Source organism: Gobius niger, assembly GCF_951799975.1.
Source record: "Gobius niger genome assembly, chromosome: 9".
Classification (NCBI taxonomy): Eukaryota; Metazoa; Chordata; class Actinopteri; order Gobiiformes; family Gobiidae; genus Gobius; species Gobius niger.
Window position 1 is genome coordinate 23,441,623 of NC_136860.1, and position 15,052 is coordinate 23,456,674.

At 41.0% G+C, this 15,052-nt stretch overlaps 1 protein-coding gene across 2 annotated transcripts in view; it reads right to left on the minus strand.

Moving 5' to 3' along the window:
* Nucleotides 1–15,052, minus strand: part of raph1a (Ras association (RalGDS/AF-6) and pleckstrin homology domains 1a) — a 52,439-nt gene that overhangs the window by 14,804 nt on the left and 22,583 nt on the right. Inside the window, exons 3-9 of one of the 2 annotated variants that reach the window (XM_079563157.1) lie at nt 8,254–8,382; nt 7,384–7,495; nt 7,175–7,311; nt 6,874–7,098; nt 5,996–6,148; nt 5,348–5,509; nt 2,858–2,932 (exon numbers count right to left, since the gene is read on the minus strand). In XM_079563157.1, the coding sequence (XP_079419283.1) occupies nt 2,858–2,932; nt 5,348–5,509; nt 5,996–6,148; nt 6,874–7,098; nt 7,175–7,311; nt 7,384–7,495; nt 8,254–8,382 (993 nt within the window). Of the gene's footprint in view, nt 1–2,857; nt 2,933–5,347; nt 5,510–5,995; nt 6,149–6,873; nt 7,099–7,174; nt 7,312–7,383; nt 7,496–8,247; nt 8,383–15,052 lie in introns of both variants that reach the window. The other variant, XM_079563156.1, reaches the window with a different exon arrangement.

The following is a 15,052-nucleotide window of genomic DNA, read 5'->3' on the forward strand; positions in this document are numbered from 1 at the left end:
AACTGAACTGAACTGCACTAATAATAGCAATGGTGGAGCATTATAGGTATAGCTGCGTTTTACTCCCTACTCCTCTTTGCTAGCTGCCTGAAATGACACAGCCCCCTCTGCTGAACTCAGCGTCATCTGCCGCTCGCAGCGTAAACATTTTCACTGCATCTCATAGATATTCACCTGACCTACATTATAGACGCACTAAAATTAGCTTCGCCCAGGAAGGCTCCGGCTGCCTTTGAAGTTCTGAGCAGTGTGTCCCTCCTGAGCACCCGTAGCCCCAGAACGGCTGCAGACTTATGCGCCGGAGAAGTGGGGCAGAAGCATAAGTGCATTGTGGGTAGATGACTGCAGTTATTGCTGTAACACTGACACAGAAAGATGAGCCCAGAGCACCGCATATATGTTTTCACACATACAGTAAGCACAAACAGCTGTCGCCCGCAATCCTATTTAATGACCGCAAATGATTACACCCTCGAACTAATCGCTGTCCCGGGACTTGGACTGGCCCCTTGGACTATAATCTGACTGGAATCTTAGGGTTCCCTCCGCCCACTGTTTTAATCTGTGGCTCACGTTTTTCATTGCAGTTAGAATCAATGCAGTAATAAGACAGAGATTACAGGGCGGATATCTGCTTGATGTGCCACACAGAAAACAGGATTGCATGAGAGTGACAGCTGCCCAGAGAAATAAATGGATCTAAAGAGTACAGCATTAATCTGAGTTCAGTAAGAGGCTACTGGAGTTATGCTAAGGGCGTTGGCGTTACTATGTTAAAATAAAATAAAATCTGATTGAAACAGTGACTGCAACGTTTTATCTATTTGGGAAGATTGATATACTGTGATTTTCCTTCTTTCTGTTTTACCTACATCTGTGTGTGTCTACTTTAGCATCCAGTGAGAGACAGATGGATTTAACCACTCACTCAATGATAACGGAAAAAATCAAAATCTTGACAATCTTGTGATCCATTTTTAATGTTCTATTGATGGAGTTTTACACTTGGAAAGGCCACATCTACATGCAGCAATTATGTTTCAGCAGTCACTTTGTCAATGACGAACTGCACACCAGTTACTATGGCCTGCTGCCAGCGTTACGACAAAGTGTGGACTTGGGACATGGGAATCACCCTCCCTGTGCTCCAAAGAGGATTACAATTACCAATCGGGCATGTTTCTCCGCGGTGACCAATCGTACAGCCGTATCTGCACCAACATCCAATCGAAACAAGACTTGAGTGATCCAATCCTAAAATGTCTTATTGTCTAATGCACACAATGCGAGAAAAGCAGCAATAAGCAGCCTACAAATTCAGCTCAAGCTGTCTCCATGTGGACTCAGTAATGCCACTACTGTTTACTGCACTGCACAGACATAAAGTTATGTACTCTGTAAATGTTTTTGACAACCCAGGCAGTATACGCAAGTTAAAAGAAACTATGCCACAAAAACGTATAAATGCCAGTTATGAGGGCACCAATAACAACTATTCGGCTGCAGCTTGTGCTATTATGTGCATCGATCAGCGTTAGGACTGAGCTCCCATCTAATCTCTATTACTTTAACTGGCTCAGCTCCAAACACATTACAGGCACAAAACAAACCTGCTTAACACCCATTAGGCAGCTGGTTTATCTGGAGTCGCCATCACTGCTGGACAGCCACGTGGTCAACGTAAAACAATAGATAACTACCTTTCTGCATCACTTTTTTTTCTCCAAATAAATATACACAGTGTTTCTAAGTAGACACAGAATTGTAACATAGAAAGCTGTTTTATGACATGTGTCCAGCAAGATTGCAGATAATTGACATTTTTGTTTTGCAAAGGGTTGATGATGTGACTCAGGTGTAGTTAAAGCCACACTGTGGAACATTCCAGTTCATGTGCTGCCATGCAACAACATCAACTATCTGTATGCTATTTTGTCAGTGGGATATCTTTATGTACCTTATGTATCTAAACCTCATGTTTGGCTACCTTCAGTCAAAGCCAAGCAGTCATGGAGACAAGCTGGTTATTTCCTGCTCCCAGCCAAGGTAAGGGTCAGGTTTGAGGAGAAGGGAGCTTGCATAGAGTAAACCCCAATTATTTCTGTGGTATTATTCCACCACAAAAACACCCGGAGTGAAATCAATACTTGTTTTATTCTATCTATTGGGTGAAATGTTGTGCAGTGTGGCTTTAAGATGCACAAGACAAATGAATGTAGTTTGTGGGTCAATTCAGAAAATCACTCCATAAAGATTTTAGATTAAAAAATTGTATAAAAGGAAAACACACCCATGCATAGTTTCACAGGATACATTTCCAGACAATTCGCTTGGTAACAAAGTCACGCTCACAAAGCTTTACTTTTTGATGCAGGCTGATGTTGAGTTTGAAGAATGGCTTGGCGCTCTAAGTGGCCTTTAATGCATCAACAATGCTCCTCATAGCCATTTCGGTTCAATACAAATAGCTTTAAAAATACATGCGATGCATTCAGAGCAATTTAGCCTCGTGGGCGCTGGCACCATTACACAGCTTGACAAAGTAAGCTACCCCAGATTGTGGGCTTTCTGAATCATCTACAGTCCCCATAATTTCATACAAACTTTGATTACACATTTGAGAGGCTGCATTCGGCACGTGAAGCTTTGGGAATAGATTTAACATGGAAATCATATTACTTACATTAAATGACCCAAATGCTACACGTGAAATGAAAAGAGAAGAGAGCATGCAAGTGGGTTAGCGTGCAAAATGTAACAATAACGTAACATGCAAACGTATTCATTCATGCACTCAAACTGATGCCAAGCGAGAGGAGCGGCAGGAGCGTGCAAGGCGTAGGGATTGTGGCGTCACCTTGGTCAGGAGGTGCATGGGCTTTCCTGCTATATTTTTCAGAATCAGTGAGGTTTCCCTGTCCAGATAGGAGTGCTTTCAAAAGGGAGAGAGAGAAAAACAGATACAAATTCCAGAGTGAGTGAATCAGGTGCTCGGACCGTTGGACGCGGTGGATTGGCAGAAAGGGTGAAGCTGGGAAAAAGCAAAAGAAGTGGGCAGTAATTGATTGAACTGTGGAGCGACATTTGTTAGATAAAAAGTAGCTTTTGCAAGTGAACAGGTGACACAAATCAACATTGAAAAAGAAATACAGTACATTGCTGGTAAACTTAATAGCAGGTCTGTCTCAAATCAGAGGAAGTCTAGATTACTTTTTGAAAGTGAAAACACTTCTGTTTGATTGATTGACGACTGAGAGCAAACACAGCAGTAGATTATTTTATCTTAAATGTTGGTAGGACTTTACTTTACAGCATGGGAATAGCATGATAATAACATGGAAAGGACACACACTTAAAGCAGTATTAAGTAACTCATGCTCCTAGAGGCCATAAGCGCCACTGCAGGTGTCGCAGCATGTTTTTTTTTTTACTCATTAATTGTCCGTGAGAGTAAATACTACGCTGACAGAAAAGACAAAGGGAGAGAGGGATATTGTACATCCAATTACAAAATAGAGATATTTTTTTTCACTGAAACTTGGCTGTAAATACTGTTTAAGTGGCGCTAGCCCGCAGTTAGTTTTGCCCATTAGCCTGTTAGCTTCTTCTTCGTGATTCCATTATGTGTATTGGGCCTCCGAACCGCAGGCAGGCAAAGTTGCAATTGTGGTTTTCTGGCCAAAGACACCAGGGGGAGATGAAAGACCCCCCAATCATCCCATTAACACTTGTATTACCCCCAGTGGGTCTACAAAAAAAACAATTATTAAGGAAAACAAGTTGCTTAGTACTGCTTTCAGTTATGTAGTATAATATGATTATCTTAACAATATTGAAACAGGGCTGAAAAATGCATTATCCCTTGTTTTTCCTTGTTGCTACAATATTTTTATCACCGTTACCAGGTTATTACTGTGCTGTAAAGTAAATTGCGACCAATACTTTTTTTAAATGAAAACTTAAAGGTTATTGTGAATAGAAAATATAGTGAGTTTTGCAATATCATTGTTTTTTACATTCATCCTAAATTGTATTTATACCTCAAACACCAAATATTAGGATATTAATTTGCTTCTTTATTGGGGTAATCTTTTAATACAGTATATAGCCTGCTCTTCATTACAATATCCGAAAGATAACTCTGCAGCTGTTGGATTTTACAGCTAAATTTCAATCAAATTCTAAAAAAGATAAGGTAATACCAAATGAAACGTGTACGCTCTTACGCTGATAATCTTCCAAGCGTGCGTGTGTGTACGTGCTTCAATCACTAGAAGCCATTTTATAGAAAGCATTAGTTCTCAGATTAAAAATGATATTTGGGACAAACACACAGAAGCCAAGATCTGATCTGCCCCATACAACTCTTGTGTTTATCCTCACACTGTCAGAATAGAGAATCATGTGACGCATTCAAGGACTCAGCAGCTCCTCTGAATTCTTGTGCAGTTTGATGGTTTTGCATAAATGTGTCCTAAAACGCTAAACAATAGGGTGAGGGTCAGATTCATGTTTCACTGAATGTGTTCAAATGCCATTGTTTTGCAGGTTTCACAATTTTAGGCTCTGACAATTGGCTTTAGATTATGTCAAGAATAGAGTTTATCATTTACAAACTCAATAACACTAATTCATAGTTAAAACAGCTTCTTTAAATCCTGGTCTGATTTTAAGAAGCCATGACGTAAGACTATAGGGGTCCAAAAAGGCGTGTGAAGTAGGTTAATCCAAATTAGGTTGCGTTTCGCCGACTTAATCTCCATGTTTTTATCGTGTTTTGTCTCTTGTGACATTTCAAACTCCATTCATGCTGAGTCATTCTGACCCTTTGTCTCATCTAACCATTTTACTCTCTTGTGCAACTTTAGTTTCCGCGACCTCTTCGGATTGGTTGTTATATGGATGGCCAGACTAAAATGGAGTCCAGATTCTTGTTTCATCTAATGACAAGATAATAACTGGTCAGATCCACAGCATCTGAACATATCTTTTTACTCACATATTTTTGTGAGTAATTCTTAAGGCTTACACTTTTACTGTCTATGGCTGGGAACAAGTGTTTTGAAATATCACTTTTTTTTAACATCATTTCAAACCTTATGGAGTCAAGCCCGAGATTTCTACAATAAACATAATGTTGTTACTTCACCACTAGATGGCGGTTGTGCTTTACACTTTATTGGCCTCATTTTCTCTGTTTCAAAACAGTGCATTTTTGGCTGACGATTATAATCCTGTGGTAATCAGCTTGAGTGGAAAAAGCCAGTTGGCCGGTGAAGGGGTCAGTGGGGCAGGATAAAGGAAAGAGTGAATTATAGTACGTTTCATATCAAATAACGGTCTGTACCTCGGTGCTGCTGTGTCCGGCGCCCTCTTCTGGACCCTTAGAGCTCTGCCCATCTTCATTTCGGAGAACACTGTCCAGGGAGTCCATGGAGGAGGCGGAGTTCACGGAGACTCCAGACGCCGAAGTGACAGACGAACGGGACGATTGGACTATCGAACGCGCCTGCAATGAAAAGAAATGAAAACATATGATAGATTGTCAGAGAAGAAGCAAAAATACAGCTATCTCAATTATTTCTACAATTTCAAGTGCAAGTATATTGTTATAGCTACATGTTGAGCTGGAGGTCCGATACAGAGTGTTCAGGGAGCATTCATACTTCCATTTTTTCCAACGTTATTATGTTGAAGACTGACATTGATTTTCTTTTTTCTGCTCAAAGGCATGTATAGAGGCTGCACTTTGTTGTAATGGTTCTGAATACTAATATGACGATGAAATTGTATATATATATATATTTTTAAATTTCTAATAATGCATTATTGTGGTACAATCAGTGGAGAGTTTTTTACGAATAGAAAATGCATTTTAGTACCAGACGGCTCATAATAAAACTGTAAAAGTAAAGAGACTCACTGTCACTGATATTGGCTGACTGATACAGAATTATGCGAGGAGAAAAAGGGGTCACGTGAGGTGCTTCTTTACCTCATGTTCACTGACAGTGCCCACTGAGCCTGTGCGGCGGTGTTGTCGGGCAGACGCCCCGGGGCGCCGCAAGGGGGCGGAGGTACAGGAAGTGGCGGAGCTGAGAGAGTGAGAAGAGGTCTGACGAGCCGCTTCATCCATACTCAGAGACGCCTGGAGCACAGCAAAGAAAAGAGTCATGATGTTCACAGACATGTTTGGTTGTATTTTATTTTGGTTGCATTTTATTCTTCCCAAGTTCAGAACATGTTTCACCTTACTCTTCCTGACAGAAAACCCATGTGCTAAACTCTAGTGCTTGGCAACTATTTGTGCGACCCACTTTTCTAAGTTTAGCCTCAAAAAGGCTCTTCTGCAAACACTGGCTAAAGGGAATCAGGCATATGATTTGTGCACAAGACAACAAAACAATCCCTAAAAAAATGAAGCCTATATTAAAAGTAAATTATTAACAGTATCATAAAATCTAAAGCAGTGGTTTGTGAACTATAATACGTCTAACACTGGTGGTACTTGGCCTTCTCCAGCTGCTCAGTGCCAGAGACTTCATCCATTATAATAAGAGATGCATTTTAGTTATGTATTAGTAATGCATTTAAGCTGGGTGGTTTTCTGGTTTACGTTTCTGGTTTACGTTTAGATATATTAAGTCTAGTTTAGGTCAGATCTAGACTAGAATTAATTTAGTTTTCATTGGATTTAAATCTGATGGTCAGATATTTTACAAGGTGATATGAAGTGGAAAAAGTTTGAGAACCACTTAACTAAATTATCCTCACAATACCAAGCCCCATTAAACAAACTCTGTAGCAATATATGTTAACATAATGATGACTGCTTCTATGACACAACTCATTATCATTATCCCACGCACTCACTTTTTCGAGCTGAGCCGTGATGTCATCCAGACTGAAGTTGGAAGCCAGCGCCGGCCTCCCATGATGCCCCGGGGCGGCTCGTATGGTTCCTGCAGGTGACGCTCTGGTGCTGCTGCTGCTGCTGCTCGCCCCACTGCTGGTGCCGCCTCCGCTCACGTTGTTGATGCCACTGCCCCCTGCTGTCTGCCTGGTGCTGGTGCGACCTGCGGGGGGCTTCTGACGCACCTGCACAAAAGTAAGCGCCGTCAGGTACCGCTCTCACTGAAAAAAAAGAAAAACATTGTGGGTAAAACTGCAGTACCTTTGTGTCTGTGAGCCCCAGACGTGCCATGCCGCCAGCGCTGGGTTTGGTGTTGATTGTGTTCAGTTCTTGCTCAATAGAGGACAGGTCGGCCATAAGGGCATCCAGGTCTACGTTCTCTCCCTGGCTTAGCGCCTCTGTGGAAAATAAATGCAGCGGTGAGTTAAGATTGCAAAATTTTTTACAGCGGATTTATGATCACGCAATACCATTGATGTTGTAGATTGAGAATCTGTAAGAAAAGTTGGCCATGTTGGTCTCCTGTCTGAGAGGGGCCTTCTGCTGGGGGGAGCTCTCTGTTGGACGGCCATCATCCAGGCTCTGAAAGACACGGCAGGTGTTCATTTTATTACAGGTTAAAGGAATAGGCCACCGTTTTGCATACTGAGATATTTTCTTACATTAGCTTAGACGAGTTGAAGTGTACCTGTCTGGTCTTTAGGCGTGCGCTCAGTCACGCAAAAACACCGAACATGTTGTTAGCATTTAGCCTCTCCTCCTCCTCCATGGTTTTTCCTATTTAAATACGACTTTACAGCAGGGACACCGAAGTGCTCCTAAGGTATTATTACGCCTTACAATATAGTACCCCTTTTTATCTGCTTAGAAAACCGACATGTTTAGTTTTGTGTGACTATACCTGGATCATGTAAACGTTCACGTGACCGTATTGAAATAAGGAAAACATGGAAGAGCTTGGTCGCTTCTAACTTCACCCCCGTTTGGTCCATGAGGAGAGGCAAAATGCTAACAACATGTTCAGTGTTTTTGCGTGACTGAGCGCACACGTAAAAGCATCGACTCATCTCAGCTAAGGTAAGAACATACCTCAGTATGTAAAAATGTTGGCCTATAACTTTAAATGAAGCTTTTGAGCGCAGCAAAGTAGCAATATAAATGTAGAAGAAGCAATAGCTGTACAGTGTAATACAATAAATATTATGTCAACCATTAATTGGCAACAGTAAATGGATTGGTTAATTTTCTGAAGTAGATTAGAATGATTTGTTGTAACAATCTAACTGAATTAAGACATTAACCATGCTTAGAGAACACATATAGTCAAAACTTACAGCTACCTGTGTGAGTTTGTCGAGCTCTCCTAACCAGGCCCCGAACATCTTATCCAGATCTTGGTCATCTTTGTCACTGTCCTCCTCCTCATCTTCCTCCCTCACCTCCACCTCCTCATCGGACAACTGCTCCATCTGAGAGAGAGAAGACAGCAGACGAGCGGCAGATTACAAAGGGTTACATTTACAATTACAATGAGTGTGCGTGTGTATGTGTGTGAGGTGTTAGCGCCCTCTATCGGCCACATGTAACACATGTAACACATGTAACGCAGCAGTTCAGCAAAGACCTGAAATGAAGAACCAAGGTCACAGGAAACAGCCGGTCGCCTAAACTAGAATTAACATGATAATCCTTCATAATAACTGTAGAATATGTTTACAACAGTAGCACGGGTGAGCAGGAAATTGACAAAAAACACAACCACGGAAGAAGACTCTTTTAAAGTAGACAAGACTTCTCTCTGTAACGATGATATAAAATGAGTTATTTCGTCACGTTCACCCTACATAATTCTTCTCATCACCTCCTCTCCCCGGTGACACCCAGAGCGTCGCCCAGGGCTCAGTGCACTATTCCTGGGACGAGGCCCTGTTGTCACCCATCTACTCCTGTCCCTCTCTCTGGGGAGGGCCAGCTATAGCCAACGCACACAACATCCAAAAAAAAAAAAAAAAAAAGATTACAGTTCAGCATGCGCCTGTCCCACATACAAACAGGGAGCAAAGGGGGGCACACGCGCATGAGCTGCAGCGCTACAATTAGATCCCTGTGGTGTGGAGGTCTGTCATTTGGACCGACTGTGTGTGTGTGTGCATGTGAGTGGTCAGGGGACTGCTATGCGACTAGAGGGGCACTGTGAAAACTCTCACAGCTGCCCAAGAGGAGACGAAGGCCAATAAATGAAGCCTTTTTTTCCCAGGGAGAATCGGATCCAGCTCCGAAAAATGTGAGAAGGAAATTCAATTCACGTAGTGTCTGAACTGAGCCCCTGTGCACTGCCAACACCAACACTTTAACCTTTAAATGCTGATGTCCAAGAGATACACTCTTCCTTCCACATATTTAGAGAACAGGTGGTGGTCTGGTTTGACTGGAGTGGGATTTCCTTTTCGGGACATTTGTTGAACCCACACCACTCTCTCTATATTTAATGTTATTATGTTGTTCCCTCATGAAAAACATACATGTGGCTGGTTTCATTCAAGGACGCTTGAGTAATCCAGTGTCTCCTTCTCAACGTGAGCACAATAACGCTTACCGGACAAGTTCTGATCATTTCAGCACTCAAGTTGCCTCCACTACAAAGTATTTCTTGTTAACACATGGCAGATTTGTTTGTTTTTAGCGTTTGTTTAACTGCCTAATTCTCCAAGTGGCCAAGAGCGTTTTGTCATGAGAATTCTATCGCGACATGTTTAACCTCTTACCCCCCACTTTAACTGACAAGTGTATTTTTTTCCAGTTCAGTTTTACCCAAATCTAAAGGCTTCTCAACTGGAGCTTACAGACTATAAGCCAGAGTAATGCCTCATTTGAAAGCTAAGACCACCAAACTAAGCAGATCTTTTTCCTTCCGTTGTTGCCGTGTTATGTTGTCGCATTATTGCCAATTTTTCATCACATATTTGTCACTTTTTTTGTTGCTCTATTGTTGGATTTTCATCCTCGTTTTGCCACTTTTTTGCGGCTTATTTGTCACATTTTTGTCACTTTTTTTGTCATGTTTTTCTTGCTCTTTAGCTCCGTTTTCATCCTTGTTTTTCTCTCATTTTTTTTTTTGTCTTGTTTTCACCACTATTTTGTCACTTTGTTCCAGAAGCTTTTAGATTTGAGTAATTTCAAACTGGAGAAAATGTGCTTGGTTCAGGTGGGGGTTAAGAGGTTAATAACAGTAAAATCTGATGAATAGTTTGCCTAATACAGATGCCTCCTAATATAGTTCGTCAAGCTACAATTTAAGAGCTTCTTTCAAAAGTTACTGTCAATGGTGTGAAAGGGTGATTTCACTATCAAAATATTTGCTTATGTATTTCTGGCACAGCTGTTCAAGCAAGGCCAATGGTTAGTGTCAATGTGTCAAAACGAACTCAGAAGCTACAATACAATTTACATGACACACAAAGAAGGAAGAAAATAACAAATAGTTTGTAGAGAAAAACAAAAAGTGTTTTACTACTTCTACCACTTGGTCAGCTGATGTTTGAGTATCTATAGCCTGTTCTGTAACTATTAGAAAACACGATCTGCCATACAATAACATAAATCTTATACAACATAAACAGTGGTGAGCGAGAACATCTACTCCACAGCTAAATTGCACTTTTCACTGTGTTGTTGTTGCTGCTGCTTCGCCATGATATCGAGATCCCACAAACTGTACTGGCTCCGAGTTTGTTCCTTTTCCAACCAAGCTGAGAAAGCAAAGTCCTCGCGCTCGTCTCGAAGTGTGCTGTGTGTGTCCAAAGTAAACAGTAATTACTTTGCTGCGGCAGCCACACTCCTGTCTGTCACTCCAAAAGCATGCAATCACTCCTCCTACATCTGCCCCTTCTCGCCATCTTTACTCCCAAAACTACACTCCCCCCTCCGTCACTGAGGCATGGATTCTAATCACACATTCGAAGGTGTAAGAATTATAATAAACAAAGCGGGATTTTAGCATGCAAACCACTTAAGGGAGAGTTCACATGAAAGTACAGGTTGGTTAGATGATTGTATTTACTAGTAGTGTTTACTTTTTGACCAGTTTAAGCAATGATGTTCCCAATCTCTGCTTGTGTTGACATTTTATCCAAATCTCTATTTATTGGAATTCAATAAAATATAAGAATAATGTTAAGAAATTCCATAAGAGACTATTTGTTGTGCAAAAGATATAGTTTTAGTCATTATTCGTGCCCTGTGGCTTTCTCAAGTGTTGCCTGTGGACCAAGCCTGGCCTTAGCCATCCGTAAACTCCGGTCAATTATAATTTCCCAACATGTACGACTGGGTTTGACCTCAGTGGCCGCGTTACATCGGTTGAATTTCAACCTACCATTCAGCGAGCAGGGGAGGCGGGTGTTGTAGATGACGTCGAGCATTTGCACCGCATTTGCTCCTTGTAGTTTGGCAATGGCAGCAGATATGAAAAGTAATGGAAGCTCTTTAAATTGCTCTGGCTCGGCTCCCAAATATCCAGAAAGTAAAAAAGCCTTGGAATGTGCAAGGAATGCCCCCAAGAGTTTTGATGGCTGCTTCACTCACTCGGGCGCATTACATACGTCACGACCAAACGCTAGTGAAAATCAGATCCAATCGTTTCAAAGGAGTTCACCCCTCCCACATGACAATGGAGCTCAATTGTGAAGATGCAGACCCTTGTACGAAACGAAGTAAGTACGAGAGCATGGTAAAACCAGGCTACTTTGGACCCACAAGACACAACAATATAGTATCTATGTATTTTTCGACAGTTCCCAGCCTTTAAGTGCATATGACAGGTTTTAATGCCTTTGTAAACATGACTCATTTAGATGGATAATATCTGTTGAAAGTAATAATCATCATTTTATTTCAGTGAAGCAGCAAATGGATGAACAAATGCTGGGTAGAGAAGTTATTTCTATTTGAATTTTTAAGCTGAAAGGAAGTGACATAGATAGAGGTAAAGTTACATAGCAGTTTGACTCACTCATTTCCCATTGACTTAACATGGTTGGAACGGCAACAGTTTAAATGTTTTGCCTCTATCTATTAGAGATCAACTGATATGGGTTTTCCTAAGGCTGATGGCAATTTTCTGAGATTTTAATTGCCTAATGCTGATATGCTTGGCCAATATTTTTTCTCAAATGACTGGTCTATAATTCTGTAAAAACATAAATACTTGGCCACTCCAGCAGTGGCCAATTTTATTTTATCACTTGGTGATTCAATCATAGTTTCTGTCCAAGCTTTGATTAGTTGCCATGAGCATTAGCATGCTGCCATTAGTATTAGCATACTGTTGCTAGCTACGGCGATCAAAAATACAAAAATACAACCTGAGCGATTGGATTCTCCAGGTTCTGTGCTTCAAAATGAGCAGCATATCCATAAAAACTGAGATTTAGTGAAATTTGTATTTAACAAACTTGTAGCGAACCAATTTTCATTGCAATGTTTCTCTGTTCCCCTGAGGCCTAGGAAGTGGGAGGACTTGTTTTAAAGCTCTGACGTAGCTCTTTCCAATGCAAAAAATTGGGACTCTCTATCACTTTCGGGTCTGGAGATAATATCGGCTTTTATCGGCACTGGATCGGCTGATAGCCGATATTGTACAATCCCCAAGCTCTACTATCTATGTCACTTCCTGTCAGTGTCCAATAAGGAAGTGAAACTATAAACATCACAAAAAATATAAAACTGAAGAAAACTGGGTACAATATTTTGCTAAAATCTTAAATATAATTGTATTAACTATGTTTTAGCAAAAATGGTCTAATGTGTCTTATGCACCATTTGTTGAATTTATTATTCAAGATTTTCAAGGTCTTTTATACCATAGTAATGTGACCATGGTTTACAAAGCGCAAATAGCTCTGTCCGCATGTGTTAAGCTCCATCTGCCAAACAGGAAGTGCTCGAAGATCAGACCTTTGCCCCATGACCTCACCCAGTCTCATAATTCTGGAGGTAAACTCAGCTGCTGCCTGCCACTGTGGAGGGTAAGCGGCTACACTTTGTTATTACTCGACAAGTGCAATAACAACAATGATACCTGGATTTAGGTGCACTTAAGCCTGACCCAGCACTGATCTGTTATTGTGGATTATCAAAGCGTTTGTGCTGCCTTCAGGGTCAGCATCAAAGGGAGGTAAAACCAGCTACTGTTGAACCTCTGTTAACCACCAGCTCAAATCAAGGACACAATAAGGTAATGGGGAATATGTGTTTTTACCAAAGAAATGTTTTGACAACTTTGCACCCCGTTTTATATCTGTCAGTGATAGGTAAATGTGCAGCCAAAACCCCTCTTTGTACCACAACTGCATATTGGTATTTGCTAACAGTTATGAGCGAATATCATGATACTAAAACCACAAAATTTGTCGCAAAACTTGTCGATTGCACCCGTCTCCGGGGACACCCCGGTTTCCCACAGCACGCCTGCCCCCTGAAGTGGTCCTGCTGCATCAACAAAACAAAAACAGAGACTTTGGCCCCTCGATTCACTTGGCCTGTTCCCACGGCTCTGTATCGGGACATCTCTCTCACACTGGGGGTATTTTTAGGCCGGGTTGCTTGGGTTTGTGTGGAGTGAAAACTACAAATCAGAAGTATAAGAAATGAAGGCTTGAGTGGATCCAGGCAGTTAGTGGGGATGTCTGAGTGTCACACACATGCACGGGCACACCACAGTAAAGTAACCCCATGAGAAACATCTTCCCATTACTGTAACTGTCTTTAATCCACAGATCAAACAGGCCACAAATGGACAAACACATACTTAGAGGCACCCAAAAATGTCTTACTATGAGGGCTGGATGATATTAGAAAAAGGTTATGCAATGTGAGTTGAGTTGAATACCTCAACAGTGTTTATTATGCTGCCTCGGATATTCTTCTCTCAAGTTTTATATACTCCAATCAATCCTGAAGAGCACCCGGATTGGACTTTGTTAAACCTACTCCTAACCATTTGATCCACGGTGATATTTTTAGCCAATATTTCTGGCAGATTTTTTAAATGCTTTGTCTATAATCCTGTGTATGACGCTTCTAAACTAAAAAATGTGTTGAACTGAGACAGACGGCAGGGGCTGCTTTATTAGGGGCATAGAGCTGATTTATTCAGGACATTCATGTTTAGTGGGTACTTCAGAGGGAGCTCATTTTAAGAGACAAAAATCAGCAGATTGTAAAACAAAAAAGCTAAGTCTCTTCTCTCCGATGGTTCTGAAATGATAAGCAAAAGTCTGCAACATATATAAAATAGAGCCTCTTAGGGAGGGCTGGGCGATTTTGTAAAAAAAATTATTTAAATTTAAAACACGATTATTTTCCTCATTTTAATCAGTCTCGATTTTCAATTCGATTTTATTTTTTCATAATAAATTAAATACGTCTTGCTGATTGATAAAATTGGATACATCTTCTATTCAAACCTTAGCTCAAACAAAACTAAATGCTAAGTACTGTTTGTGCCAAAGAAATGGCTGTAAACCTGTCGATTATAAAGTCCCATGACGATTATTGAGATTGACCAAAGTAGAGATTGCGATTTTGATAAAATTTCGATTGCTTTTTAATTGCCCAGCCCTACTCCAAGGTGTACAAACTTGTGACCGATTTTCATCTCAATTTTTCTCAGCACCCCTCAGGCCAAGGAAGTGGTGGGAGGGCCATCTCTACCACCTTCGGTTCCAGAGAAATCTTTCTATTATCGGCAAGATATTGTCCGATAAACAATATTGTAAATAACCCATATATTGGCACATTCAGAACATTTTTGCAAAGGATATTTTACAGCCTATATAACTGCCATCTTTTTGAATAATTGCAACCATTCAAACTGTGTTTTTTGTGAAGTGTGAAATTTTGATGCAACTGTGCAGCCCTATATTGTGCCATTCCACCCAATTATCCTGAAGGGTTAAGCTTTTACATCACTTCTTTTGATCACCTAGCCCCGTTATATTCACCCCTCATGTTGTTCGCGTATATTGTGAATTTTCTTCTCTCCGGGGAGCATAATTAGCTTGAGGATTCACACAGCTACATCAATTACAGCCCACAGTGTGTGTTTGTGTGCGGGTCTGAAGCTCTGCCAGCTCACAC